The sequence below is a fragment of the Rhinolophus hipposideros genome (genome assembly GCF_964194185.1).
Source record: "Rhinolophus hipposideros genome assembly, chromosome: 8".
In the NCBI taxonomy this organism is placed as follows: Eukaryota; Metazoa; Chordata; class Mammalia; order Chiroptera; family Rhinolophidae; genus Rhinolophus; species Rhinolophus hipposideros.
Window position 1 is genome coordinate 71,438,632 of NC_138054.1, and position 12,131 is coordinate 71,450,762.

The 12,131-nt window shown below is 41.0% G+C and overlaps 1 protein-coding gene across 2 annotated transcripts in view; it reads left to right on the forward strand.

Moving 5' to 3' along the window:
• The window catches only part of SFPQ (splicing factor proline and glutamine rich), a 15,087-nt gene continuing 2,956 nt past the window's right edge, over positions 1-12,131 (forward strand). Inside the window, exons 1-10 of one of the 2 annotated variants that reach the window (XM_081055705.1) lie at positions 2-926; positions 1,576-1,764; positions 2,094-2,395; positions 2,495-2,590; positions 3,122-3,318; positions 3,416-3,500; positions 3,833-3,950; positions 4,295-4,343; positions 4,424-4,545; positions 6,970-7,955. In XM_081055705.1, coding sequence (XP_080911831.1) covers positions 111-926; positions 1,576-1,764; positions 2,094-2,395; positions 2,495-2,590; positions 3,122-3,318; positions 3,416-3,500; positions 3,833-3,950; positions 4,295-4,343; positions 4,424-4,545; positions 6,970-7,107 — 2,112 coding nt within the window. In that variant the 5' untranslated portion in view covers positions 2-110 and the 3' untranslated portion in view covers positions 7,108-7,955. Of the gene's footprint in view, positions 927-1,575; positions 1,765-2,093; positions 2,396-2,494; positions 2,591-3,121; positions 3,319-3,415; positions 3,501-3,832; positions 3,951-4,294; positions 4,344-4,423; positions 4,546-6,969; positions 7,956-12,131 lie in introns of those variants that run through there. The other variant, XR_013993750.1, reaches the window with a different exon arrangement.

Genomic DNA, 12,131 nt, shown 5'->3' on the forward strand with positions numbered 1-12,131 from the left:
AAAGGCGGCGCGCAGCCTGTGTCATCCGCCATCTTGTGCGAAGCAAGGTGGCCTCCACGTTCCCTGAGCGTCTTCTCCGCTTCTGTCTCGACCGCCCCTTGATCACAGACATGTCTAGAGATCGGTTCCGGAGCCGCGGCGGTGGCGGTGGCGGCTTCCACCGGCGCGGAGGAGGCGGCGGCCGCGGCGGCCTCCACGACTTTCGCTCCCCGCCGCCCGGCATGGGCCTTAATCAGAACCGCGGACCCTTGGGTCCCGGCCCAGTCCCGGGTGGCCCCAAGCCCCCGATCCCGCCACCGCCTCCGCATCAACAGCAGCAGCAGCCACCGCCTCAGCAGCCGCCACCACAGCAGCCACCGCCGCTTCAGCCGCCGCACCAGCAGCCGCCGCCGCATCAGCAGCCACCACCGCCACAGGACTCGTCTAAGCCCGTCGTTCCTCAGGGACCCGGCCCGGCTCCGGGAGTAGGTAGCGCCCCGCCAGCCGCCGGATCGGCGCCGCCCGCGACCCCCCCGACCGCGGGGGCTACCACGGGGCCCGGCCCCACTCCGACCCCGCCGCCCGCTGTCACTTCGGCGCCCCCCGGGGTACCCCCGCCGGCGCCGCCGAGCAGTGGGGTCCCTACCACCCCCCCCCAGACCGGGGGTCCGCCGCCGCCACCCGCGGGCGGCCAAGGCCCGGGGCCAGGGCCTAAGCAGGGGCCGGGACCCGGCGGCCCGAAAGGCGTCAAAATGCCAGGCGGGCCGAAGCCCGGCGGCGGCCCGGGCCTAAGCACTCCTGGCGGCCACCCGAAGCCGCCGCACCGAGGAGGCGGGGAGCCCCGCGGGGGCCGCCAGCACCACCCACCCTACCACCAGCAGCACCACCAGGGGCCCCCGCCCGGCGGGCCGGGCGGCCGCAGCGAGGAGAAGATCTCCGACTCGGAGGTGAGTGTCTCCCGGAGCTGCGAGTCCGTTTCCCTACGAGTCCGTTTCCCTAAGATGGCGGCGACCCACTCTTCCTTCCCCTCCCCCCGGTCGGCTTCCATTTTGTCGGAGACCGGAAAGGCGTCTGCGCGCGGAGGGCGGGGCGGCCGCGGGGGCGAGGGGCGGGCCGCGTGGGTCCGCTGGCCGGCCCGGGGTCGGCCGCGGCGCTGGCGGAGGACGGAGGGGGGCTTGTCTGAGGAGGGAGGACCGGAGACGCTGTGATGGCCCTGTTACAGCCAGCGATTGTGGGCTTCAGTCGAGGACAGCGAGCGAGAAATGTGGAGTGGGACAGATGGGGGAGTTTACGGCGTGAAAATCGCAGGCGCAAGTCTTCTCGGTAACCACCGGGTTTTGGTCATTTTGTTTGTTCATTGACTCCTTGACCACCATTTTAACTTTTGTCTGCCACGACTTCAGTTCGTCGGGACGCTCAGCAGATAGGGCCGACGAGGTTGCAGATACAGAGTCTACTCTGTAGGCAGGTTTTTAAGTGTCAGTTTTCAAGAGTATTTTGAATGATTTGGGCTGAATTTGGGAAAAGCAAAAACTACTGGGTTTCCCTGCTCGCATGGGTCACTGGTGTCTGAAAATTCCCTTCTTTTTTCATTAGGGGTTTAAAGCCAACTTGTCTCTCTTGAGGAGACCTGGAGAGAAAACGTACACTCAGCGTTGTCGGTTGTTTGTTGGGAATCTACCTGCTGATATTACGGAGGATGAATTCAAAAGACTATTTGCTAAATATGGAGAACCAGGAGAAGTTTTTATCAACAAAGGCAAAGGATTCGGATTTATTAAGCTTGTGAGTTTGATTCTTTGTGTAATTAAGAGCCCATTTTTTGCTACTACATATGTATGGTTTTTTTAACCAAGAGGAGTAAGTCTTTAAAATTTTCATTACAGAAAAGATGCAACTGCTGTACATTGCATAATTGTTAATATCTAAGAAACAAGGGGGATGGGTGGGTAAGACATTTACCTTCAGTGAATGGTGTTGAGGAGGGCTGCCTGAAGAAACGTTGAACTAAGCTGGAGGAAGACTAGGAATGAGAATTAGGCTTATGACAATTTCAGAGTGGGCATTAGCCAATTTTTGAGGTCGTTAACATGAGTGTGTCTTGTAACTTTCAGGAATCCAGAGCATTGGCTGAAATTGCTAAAGCTGAACTTGATGATACACCCATGAGAGGTAGACAGCTTCGGGTTCGCTTTGCCACACATGCTGCTGCCCTTTCTGTTCGAAATCTTTCACCTTATGTTTCCAATGAACTGTTGGAAGAAGCCTTTAGCCAGTTTGGTCCTATTGAAAGGGCTGTTGTAATTGTGGATGATCGTGGAAGATCGACAGGGAAAGGCATTGTTGAATTTGCTTCTAAACCAGCAGCAAGAAAAGCATTTGAAAGATGCAGTGAAGGCGTTTTCTTATTGACAACGTAAGTTCTTGTGCTTATTTTAATAATTTCTGTTAAACTTGTATGAGGAAGTTGCAGTAAAACTGGAAAAAAATTCAGATGAACTGTTTTTGTTGTTAGAACTCCTCGTCCGGTCATTGTGGAGCCACTTGAACAATTAGATGATGAAGATGGTCTTCCTGAAAAACTTGCACAGAAGAATCCAATGTATCAAAAGTAAGATTGATAAAATTTTGGGGCAGTTTTCAAGTTGAAGTGAGAACTTATTTTAATAATTTTTCAGTTTTGCTTAAAATACAAAGTTTTTCAAAATGGATATGCTTAATAAAAACCTCAGGCTCAGAAAGTTTGATTTTAAAGCAGTTATTCAAATGCCTAGCTTTTGTTTCTGAGGGAGGTATATTTCACAGACAATCTTTGTCTTTACAACCAACAATTCTATGAGGCATGAGGTATCCTTATTGTTAAGGATGGGAAAATTTTTCTTGAATAGGAATTTTGCTAGAGGAAACAATTAGGAAATGAGGAAGATAGGATTTATCTTTTAGTGCCCATGTTCTCTGTCACTATATCATTTTGGGACATGTGTTGTTTATACTGTGGAGATATTTTATATGAACCAAGGTAGTCTGCCTCTTGGTATTCCTTACAAGTGATAGGCCCCGGGGAAAGACCAGTGTTTTTAGGGGAATCAGGTAGAATTTCTCATGTGCATTCCAAAATTGAATCATGTTTAAATATTGACAGGGAGAGAGAAACCCCTCCTCGTTTTGCCCAGCATGGCACGTTTGAGTATGAATATTCTCAGCGATGGAAGTCCCTGGATGAAATGGAGAAACAGCAAAGGGAACAAGTTGAAAAAAACATGAAAGATGCAAAAGACAAATTGGAAAGTGAAATGGAAGATGCCTATCATGAGCATCAGGCAAATCTTTTGCGTCAAGGTAAAAGATCCTCTGAATTTTGCAGATAGGGTCAATTGCTTTTTGAACTTATTAGAACCCTTCATGTGAATCTAAAACAAAATTTTCCAATGTTCAGATCTGATGCGACGCCAGGAAGAATTAAGACGCATGGAAGAACTTCACAATCAAGAAATGCAGAAACGTAAAGAAATGCAATTGAGGTAAAATTTTGTTAAACTAAGCCTTTGTTTCTGCATTCACGTTTAGAGAAAAGATGTACCTAAATTTTACAGGTGACTCCAATGAAGTACAGAGAGGTTTGTCAGTGTTGGTATAACACTTAAATTGGAATTGTGTGTAAGATTTTCATAAAGAATGCTTATTTTCTTTGCCAGAATGTCTCTAGGGCTATTCTAGATTCTCCAGGCCTTTACGTTTGTTTGCTCTAATCTCGACTTTGTAAAGCTGTTAGGCAAACTACTAGCTTTCTTCAGACTGAATTTTAAAAGATGTGGATAACACTTTGGTTTATATGCTTGATGAACATTTCCAGGCAAGAGGAGGAACGACGTAGAAGGGAAGAAGAGATGATGATTCGTCAACGTGAAATGGAAGAACAAATGAGACGCCAAAGAGAAGAAAGTTACAGCCGAATGGGCTACATGGATCCAGTAAGTAAACTTCTGTTGCAATCTGATTGGAGTTGTCTACAAAGCTTATAGACACCTAGAATGAAATTGTACTCGGTTAAGTACACAACATTTCACATTACAGCCATTTTTTAAAAACAAGTATGTTATGATTACTATGCCTTACAGTTTTCATTGGTTGGGAAGAAGCTTTTAGGTCTTTTGATGATTGAATCTCAGTAACTGGTTTCAGAATATTGACTTTGAAATTGCCTTAATGAAGCTTATTTTAAAAGATAAAAACAATTAGGTTTGTGAGGTTTTTTTGTACTCTCAAGAATTCTATGTGTATAGTATAAGTGTATGAAAGAGATTTATTTTTTCAGAGAGAAAGAGACATGAGAATGGGTGGTGGAGGAGCAATGAACATGGGAGGTAAGCATGAAAATTAAATTAGCAAAACCATTAGAGAGCCATATTCTGGTTGCGTTGTAACCAGCATTTTTGTTTCCTAGATCCCTATGGTTCAGGAGGCCAGAAATTTCCACCTTTAGGTGGTGGTGGTGGCATAGGTTATGAAGCTAATCCTGGAGTTCCACCAGCAACCATGAGTGGTTCCATGATGGGAAGTGACATGGTAATGTATCCTGTGGGACGTAGTACACAGGAAATTCTCATTTTCACAACTTACGTGTGTGTGTTGTTGTTTTTTAAAGTAGGTGACTGGACCTCTTTTAGTTTCCCTATCATGTAAATCATAATATTGAGGAATACTTTGGCAACATAGAAGAACTCTGTGTGGTAACCTAAACAGATACGGTTGCCAGCGGGAAGTCAATGCTCTTAGTAGTATGTTGGAGTTATCTTGGCAATAAATAGACTTAGGTGCTTTCCATTACATTGCTTGTGTACTTTTGCACTCCAGCGCATGGCAAATCCAAATTCTACATGTTAGGTGTAATGTACCTGATTATTCTACATCCAAGTGAGAGTAATCAAATGGCAAACTGTTGTTCATTAAGCTGGTATTTGCCATATGTATGATTTAGACTTGCAGTTTGCAGCTTCTAGGCATGTTTTAGTGATGTGTAGGACTTTGACCTATATTTGGTGTGGCTTCTACCCATGAAAAGGGAATTGTTTAATGTTTTGACTCGTCGTTTCCCACCCGTTGGGCTTGTCTATAGGTATAACTTCTAAAATAAACTGACATCTCTATTTTGCTACAGGGTGCCAAAAATCTGATAATTTTAAGCATACTAGTTGTGTGCATTTGATCTGAACCTTCTTGATACTACCATATGTTAGCTGTGCAGGTAGCCTGTCAGATGCTTTAGAACGAACAACCAAGTGAATTGGTCTGAGTGGCTGAATATAGGGCTTTACAAATCCTTAAAAGAACTGAATATTGGCTTTAGAAGTGGGTTTAGAGAAGCGTTCATTTTCACAACTGACTTGAATCTGATTAGTTTACCCACAGTTTTGGCAAAGGAAGGAAGCTGCAGCATGTAATTCACTAGAGTCATTTTACAAATAGGAACATAGGATTTAGTATGGGGCCTCACCTGTTTAAAATCCACTTACCGCTTTTTGGGAATTAGAACCATAAATAGCTGGCTGGGTTAAACTAGTGCTATTAGCTTCTTCAAATTGAATTTAAAAATAATGTGGGTAAAATTTGGCTTATGTGCTTCCTAAAAGGCAGACTGTAGGCATGTAAACAAATTTGTAAAAATCTAATTTGACATAATGCTCCCACAGTTAAGTTTCTGTATTCCATGTAACAGGTTCTTAGAATCTCTGGGTTCTAAGATGTGGTAATCGTGAAATCTCCAAATTTTCCTTTTTAGTTTTTTGAAATAAACAGTACAGTGTGCTAAAACCCTAAAACTTAGTATTTTGAAAAATAATTGAAAGGATTGAGATTTAGTCTTTTCAAGCAGTCCTGTAGTATTTTGTAAGGAACATGTTGAAATTATGATGTATAGGAATAGTTAAATCCTGATGCCATTTTTGGTTTTGTTTTATGTTTATTGGAGTAATACTCAGTAACTGATCTATTTTAAATGGAATTTGAAAGATAATTCAGGCTGTGGTGCTTGCATATCTATAGGGTTCTTCTGTTTGGGTACGTAGCTTTCTAAGACTAGAAGTACCTAAAACTAGATGGAATAATGAACTCCTGCTTTATTGCAGTCATTTAAGCTTGGTGTTAGGCTGTTTGGGAGATACCCAAAACATGAAATCATAGCTAAGTGCCAGTGGACTTTTCAAAGACCTAAAGGGGAAAGTTGGGCTGTTATGGGGGTGGGCTGTATATTCAGTCAATTTGCAATAATACAGAACAGTACTGTGAACATAATTGTCTCTGGTTATATAGTGATGGCTCTGAAGGTGGTATACCTGTGAGAATATGGCAACATGTTTTTTTAATCAAGTTACTGTGCCGGTTAAGTGACTAAATCTATTAGTCTTTTATGCTTTTTCTTTTTTGTAGTCTGGTAGCATTTTATTAAACTTTGAATCTTTTAAGAGTTCTGCAACTTAGCAGATGTGTCTTAAGATCTTGAAAAGCACAAGGTTTCTTATGCAGCACATGCCACTAACTGGTGAGTAGGTCTTTGTCACTTCATTGAGTGAATTGAATCTGTCTGGTTGGGCTTGTTAGGCTTACTTGGAAATTAAATTTCCTGTTCAGACCTTGAAAGTGAGAAGTTTGCAAGCTTTTCAGTGGGTTAATCTGATGTGAAATTTCTTAAACTCATTTTGGAATGGGTTTTCACATCTACACTAATTCTTAAATTTTTTAGCACTACAGGGAAGATCTGTTCTTTGAAACAGGTGTATGAGAATGGCTCAAGTGGGAACATACCACAAGGCATGTATTATCGTAAACTAATTTTCAAATTACCCTTTTTTCCTTTCTATGTTCCCGGTACCTGTGGATCGACTCATTGGTGATTGTATCGACGAACGTTGACTACGGAACCTTCTAAAATATTTACTTAACACACATGGACATCAACTACATATAATGAACTGTTAATTACTGTTCCAATAGCGTACTGAGCGCTTTGGGCAGGGAGGTGCGGGACCTGTGGGTGGACAGGGTCCTAGAGGAATGGGGCCTGGAACTCCAGCAGGATATGGTAGAGGGAGAGAAGAGTATGAAGGCCCAAACAAAAAACCCCGATTTTAGATGTGATGATATCAAGGCTTTCATTCCAGTTTGTTTTTGTCTTTTCTTGTTTAGATACCAATCTTTTAAATTCTTGCATTTTAGTAAGAAAGCTACTTTTTATGGATGTTAGCAGTTTATTGACCTAATATTTGTAAATGGTCTGTTTGGGCAGGTAAAATTATGTAATGCAGTGTTTGAAACAGGAATTTTTTTCCTTTTCTTTTTTTTTTAAACTGTATAATGTCCCCTCAAGTTATGGCAGTGTACCTTGTGCCACTGAATTTCCAAAGTGTACCATTTTTTTTTTTTACTGTGCTTCAAATAAATAGATAAAATAGTTATAATATTGATTTTCAACTTTGCCATTCATGCTTCTATGCACATTAGGCTAGGTATTCCATTTTGAAAGCATGAGAGTGTCTAGACCTTCAAATGGCACATGCCATTTCTGGGAAATGTATTTGTAGGCTAAGTATTGCTTTCTACAAATAAGAACTCCCTTGTTTTAAAAAGAAGAAATACATACTGAAGTAGTTTCATGATTTGATTTGTTTGGCGTTATAGGAAGCAAGTGGTGCTAAGTACTTTTAAATGGTTATGTAAGCAAAGCTGAACTGTAAATCTTCAGGAATGTGTTTTAAGATTATGGAATGGGTGTAAGACTATTGATAGGGGAGAAAGTGGTTATGACTATATGGATCTTTTATGGCCCTGTGATCTATACTTTCCTTGAAAGTTACTGAAGAAAAAGTGGAAAGATCATTTTGTTGCATTCCTCCATTCTTGTTTTTAAGAGTTAAGTCCCAAGCCCTACAAATGGCTTGTACTGAACTTTCACATTTGAATTAAAGATTGTTAAACATGAAGTCTTTTCATGTATTACTTCAAGCGATTTATAAAGATGGGGTTTAGTCTGAAAAATTCAACTGGGAAAGGAAGAAGTATAGTGATCATAAAGTAGGTTTAGGTACGTATACATTTGTACTCTAATTTTTACATCTCCTTGTGCTACTTCTGATGGGCAAAATCTGTAGGACTATAAAAATCTTCTCTAAGAGTGGTGACTATTAACAAATAGGGTTGCAGATAACCATTCTTAATTGTAAAATATTTGTTAACCCGTTTTCCATAATTTCCTTTTGATGTAGCACTAAATCTGGAGAGAGTTGCTCATGCTACACAGTACAAATATAAATATCCCTCCCACCATAAAGCTTTGGAGTGTTTTGATGGTGTTGTCAGTTGTTTGTCAACTTCATCGAACTTCCATTAGAATAAGATATTTTTGACTTACAGTACATTATCACTGTTGTCTGTTAGTACAGTGGGAACTTGCTTTCCCAGTGTATATGTGTTAGCGGAGGAACAGCTTCCTAAAAGTAGGTAAAGTAATTGAATGGTTTGGCTTTGTTCTTACGGTTCCATTCAAATTTGTACATTATAGAACTCTTACTATGGAATGTGTCTTCCTCTTCACCTCTGTTCTTGGTGCTAATTGGCAAAAGAAAAAATCTAAATCCTTTGTTAAAATGCTGAAGTTTAGTATTGTGCCTGAGTTAAAGGGGGAAATCTATTGTTGAAACAATGAGCACTTTCTGCATAGGAAACTGGATAATAATAAAAGCAAAATACTAGTTGAGTATAAAGGCATGTCACCCAATTCTGGTTGTGTGACTGACAGGTACATGGTGTGCTAATTAAGGGAGAGAATCTCATTAGATAATGTTCATTGTATTCACCACGACACCTGGAAATGGGTAGCTCTACCATAATGATCAATGAGGGAGTTTTGTCCCCAGTCAAGTTATGAATTGGTGATAATGTATGAGATTTTCTGTGCGGAAAACAAGGGTCTTGATTCGAAAGGAGTCCGTTACAATTTGAATTGTATGGTAGGGACTCCACTAATCATAAAATAAGGGGTGTTCGTGGGACACCCATGGAGGGTGAACTTGTGTGTGTGTGGGTGGGGGCTGGTGGGGAAGTGGGAAAATCTGCCTATAAAATTAATGTTTCAGTTTATTTTTCAGATTACATGCCTTTCTTTATAAGGGATGCTGGCACAGACCCCTAAAATAAGCGTTTGGTAGTACTGTACCTTTGAAGAGTGGTGAAAGATGCTAATGGATAATCTGCTGAAAGTTGTGGTTTTTGATAGTTTTTGATAGCCTTACTGTGAGCTGTAGAATTGCTAAACGTTGTTTAGCAAATAATGTTGCTTAGTTTCAACTAAGTTTTTTATTTTTATCACTGAAATAGTGTACCAAGGGTTGTAAGTTACTCAAATAGACTTTCTATAAGTCTTGCAATGTATATGATAGTTTTTAGCCTAATGTGGTTCAAGTCATCTTAAAAAGTAGTTGCCTAAAAGCTGATGCGAAACTTGGGGTGGGAAAGGGAAGGGTAGTACTTTCAAAGAATTTAGCCATTTTTCTCATTTAAAGAAATCACCTGCCCCCATTTTCCTCTTCTCCACTTTTCTCTCATATTATTGTTTTAAGAGGAACACCTCCTTTTGAAACTTGGTACTCCTAATCTTTAAAAACTGCATTCTCTAAGAGACCCCAGTGTATTTAATAGGTATCTTACAAGCTTAACCCATTGGCTCACATTATTTAGTGAAATCATGATCCTCTTTTCTTAAGAACACTAATTAAGCTCCTTAAGAACTATAAACCCCACCACTCTATAGATGTATCATACCACTAATATAAACAGTTTATAATTTGGGAAATTGTAATGTTACGCCTGTGCAATTTTTATAAGTGGCATATTATGGCAGGTAAAAATTGAGATACTTGGCTTTTCTTGGGCAAGCCACTAAGTTGTGGCGGAATGTTTTCTGGTGTTGGACTGCAATTATGCACTATTAAAGTAGTGGCCTGCTACATAACTGCATTTAGCCAGCATTTCTGCAGTGCGTAACTGTGAGGAACGTAGTACCGCAAATGGCAATGGACATTAGGACCCGGATGTAGTATTCCTGCTTGCTCCAAGATTCTCATTGCCGACTGCATACAGGTAGGTAACAAGCAATATAATCTAACTTGGTGACTTGCTATGTACTTTTAATCCGTGGGCATTCTGACATCACACTTCTGACAATGAAATAACAGTGCAGCACCTAACACTTGTATGCTAAAGCTAGCTTATCAAAACTGCGTGGGTTTGGGCTTAGAGCTGTAATTTGTCAGGCAGAATTCAGTGCTGTTGCAGTTCTCAGATAAAAAGTGCAAACTTGATTCTTTGGTATATCTGATTCAGTTGTGTGGTTTTCTTTAGTTGCATTGTAACTGAAGATAACATGGAACACATCAGTGGTGTGGGGGAAAGGGAACCAAACCATACTTGACTCTCCTGCTAGAGTGCTTTTAGCATCTTGACATGGACTGTATAGCATGTGATAATTAGTCTCTGTTGTAGCAAACTGATCAGCAATATCAGTTATTTCAGAATGCAATCTTGGTAATTCGGCAGGTTGAGTGAATTAAGACTGAAAGTACAGTTTTTTGTAATGTGACTTAAAATGCCTTTTTTTTTTTAATGGGTTCCATGGAAACACCTTTGTTACTAACTTGGGCTTAGATGGGAATCTAATGTGAATAGTTCAAGTTATGTGATTTGTCTAAATATGTCTATACTCTAAACCTGGGGGAAATTGGTGTGGCACACTGACTTGCCTACAGTTGAACACACTTTGGGAATCATTTCCCAATCATAAGACTTCGTCGTATTCTGTAGGATAACTGCAAATGTTCAGAGTAGCTTTTTGAATTTGGTTCCCTTCGCTTTAGGGATGCAATGATATAATCCAAAATATTTACTTACCAAAAAAATACAAGACTTTAAAAAGACCTTCTTTTGTTGCTTAGGACGTAAGCTTTGCATCACCTGGTGTTCCAGACCTCAACTCAACTCATATTTGGTCTCTGAACTCGTTTGTAGCTAGCACGCATGAGAAACAGCTTTCATGTATAATGCTTTCTGCTCTGTAACTGGAAAGTTTGGTTTACTTTGTATAACTGTGTAAAAACTCTTCTTGACTGAGAATTTTCTTCCGTTGTATTAAGAAAAAATGGCTTGTTCTTTGGCAAGCAATTCACAAGGTGGGGACAAATTTGTACTTTAATATGTAGTCCATTCAAACAAATAACTTTTGACTCTGCTACTAGATAAAAGAGTAAATGGTGACTAGTTTAGCTCTCAATGTGAATACTACAATGCAAAGCAAACATAATGCTAGATAATAGTGACAAGAGTGTCACTAAATTTGCATACAACCCTGATGGGGCTTTCCTGTGGCATAATCCATTAAATCGGTGGCTAGCACTTGCTACCGTGATTTAGAGATTGTTTAGAAATAAAGGCTCAGGTTCTGTTTCTTAATAGTCAATAACAATTTTAAGAGAATGTACTTGTTATAATACGGACTTTAGGAACATCATTGGGGTGGGGGGTTAATTTTGCTTCATTCTGCTTATTTCAAAGTGAATAGGTTTTTGCACTTTCGAATGAGAAACCTGTGACTTAAGTTGATTCTTACTAGTTTTGATTTGTACGTAGCTATAATTCGTGAATCTTAGTACAGGGGGGGGATCTTAAATCACTCAGTCAAAAAGCTGGGAATAAATGGGTTTCAGTAATAACACTGCTGAGGTGCTTGCATTGTATTTCATAATCTTCTCTTGCTACATGCCAAAATTATTATTTTTAATGAGAATGGTCTGATGTTCAGAGGTGTGATGCCAGAATGCATTTTCGTACTGTTAGGCCATTGGAACAGTTAACAGGTGCTTTCTGAAAGATGGAAGAAATGCAATGGGTGCTCTTCACACAAGGTTGCAAAACCTACCAAAAAATGCACAATAGTCTCACTTTTCCCAAATAAAGAGATGCGTGTGACTAGTTTTGGACTTTTAAACCTTAATGGGGGTTGCATGTCTCCTATTGTTAATCATTGTCAGCTGCAGTGACACGATCCACAGTCCTGCATTTACTGCCTTTCCCGTAATGATTCTGGACAGGTTTTAGAGAGCCAGGAT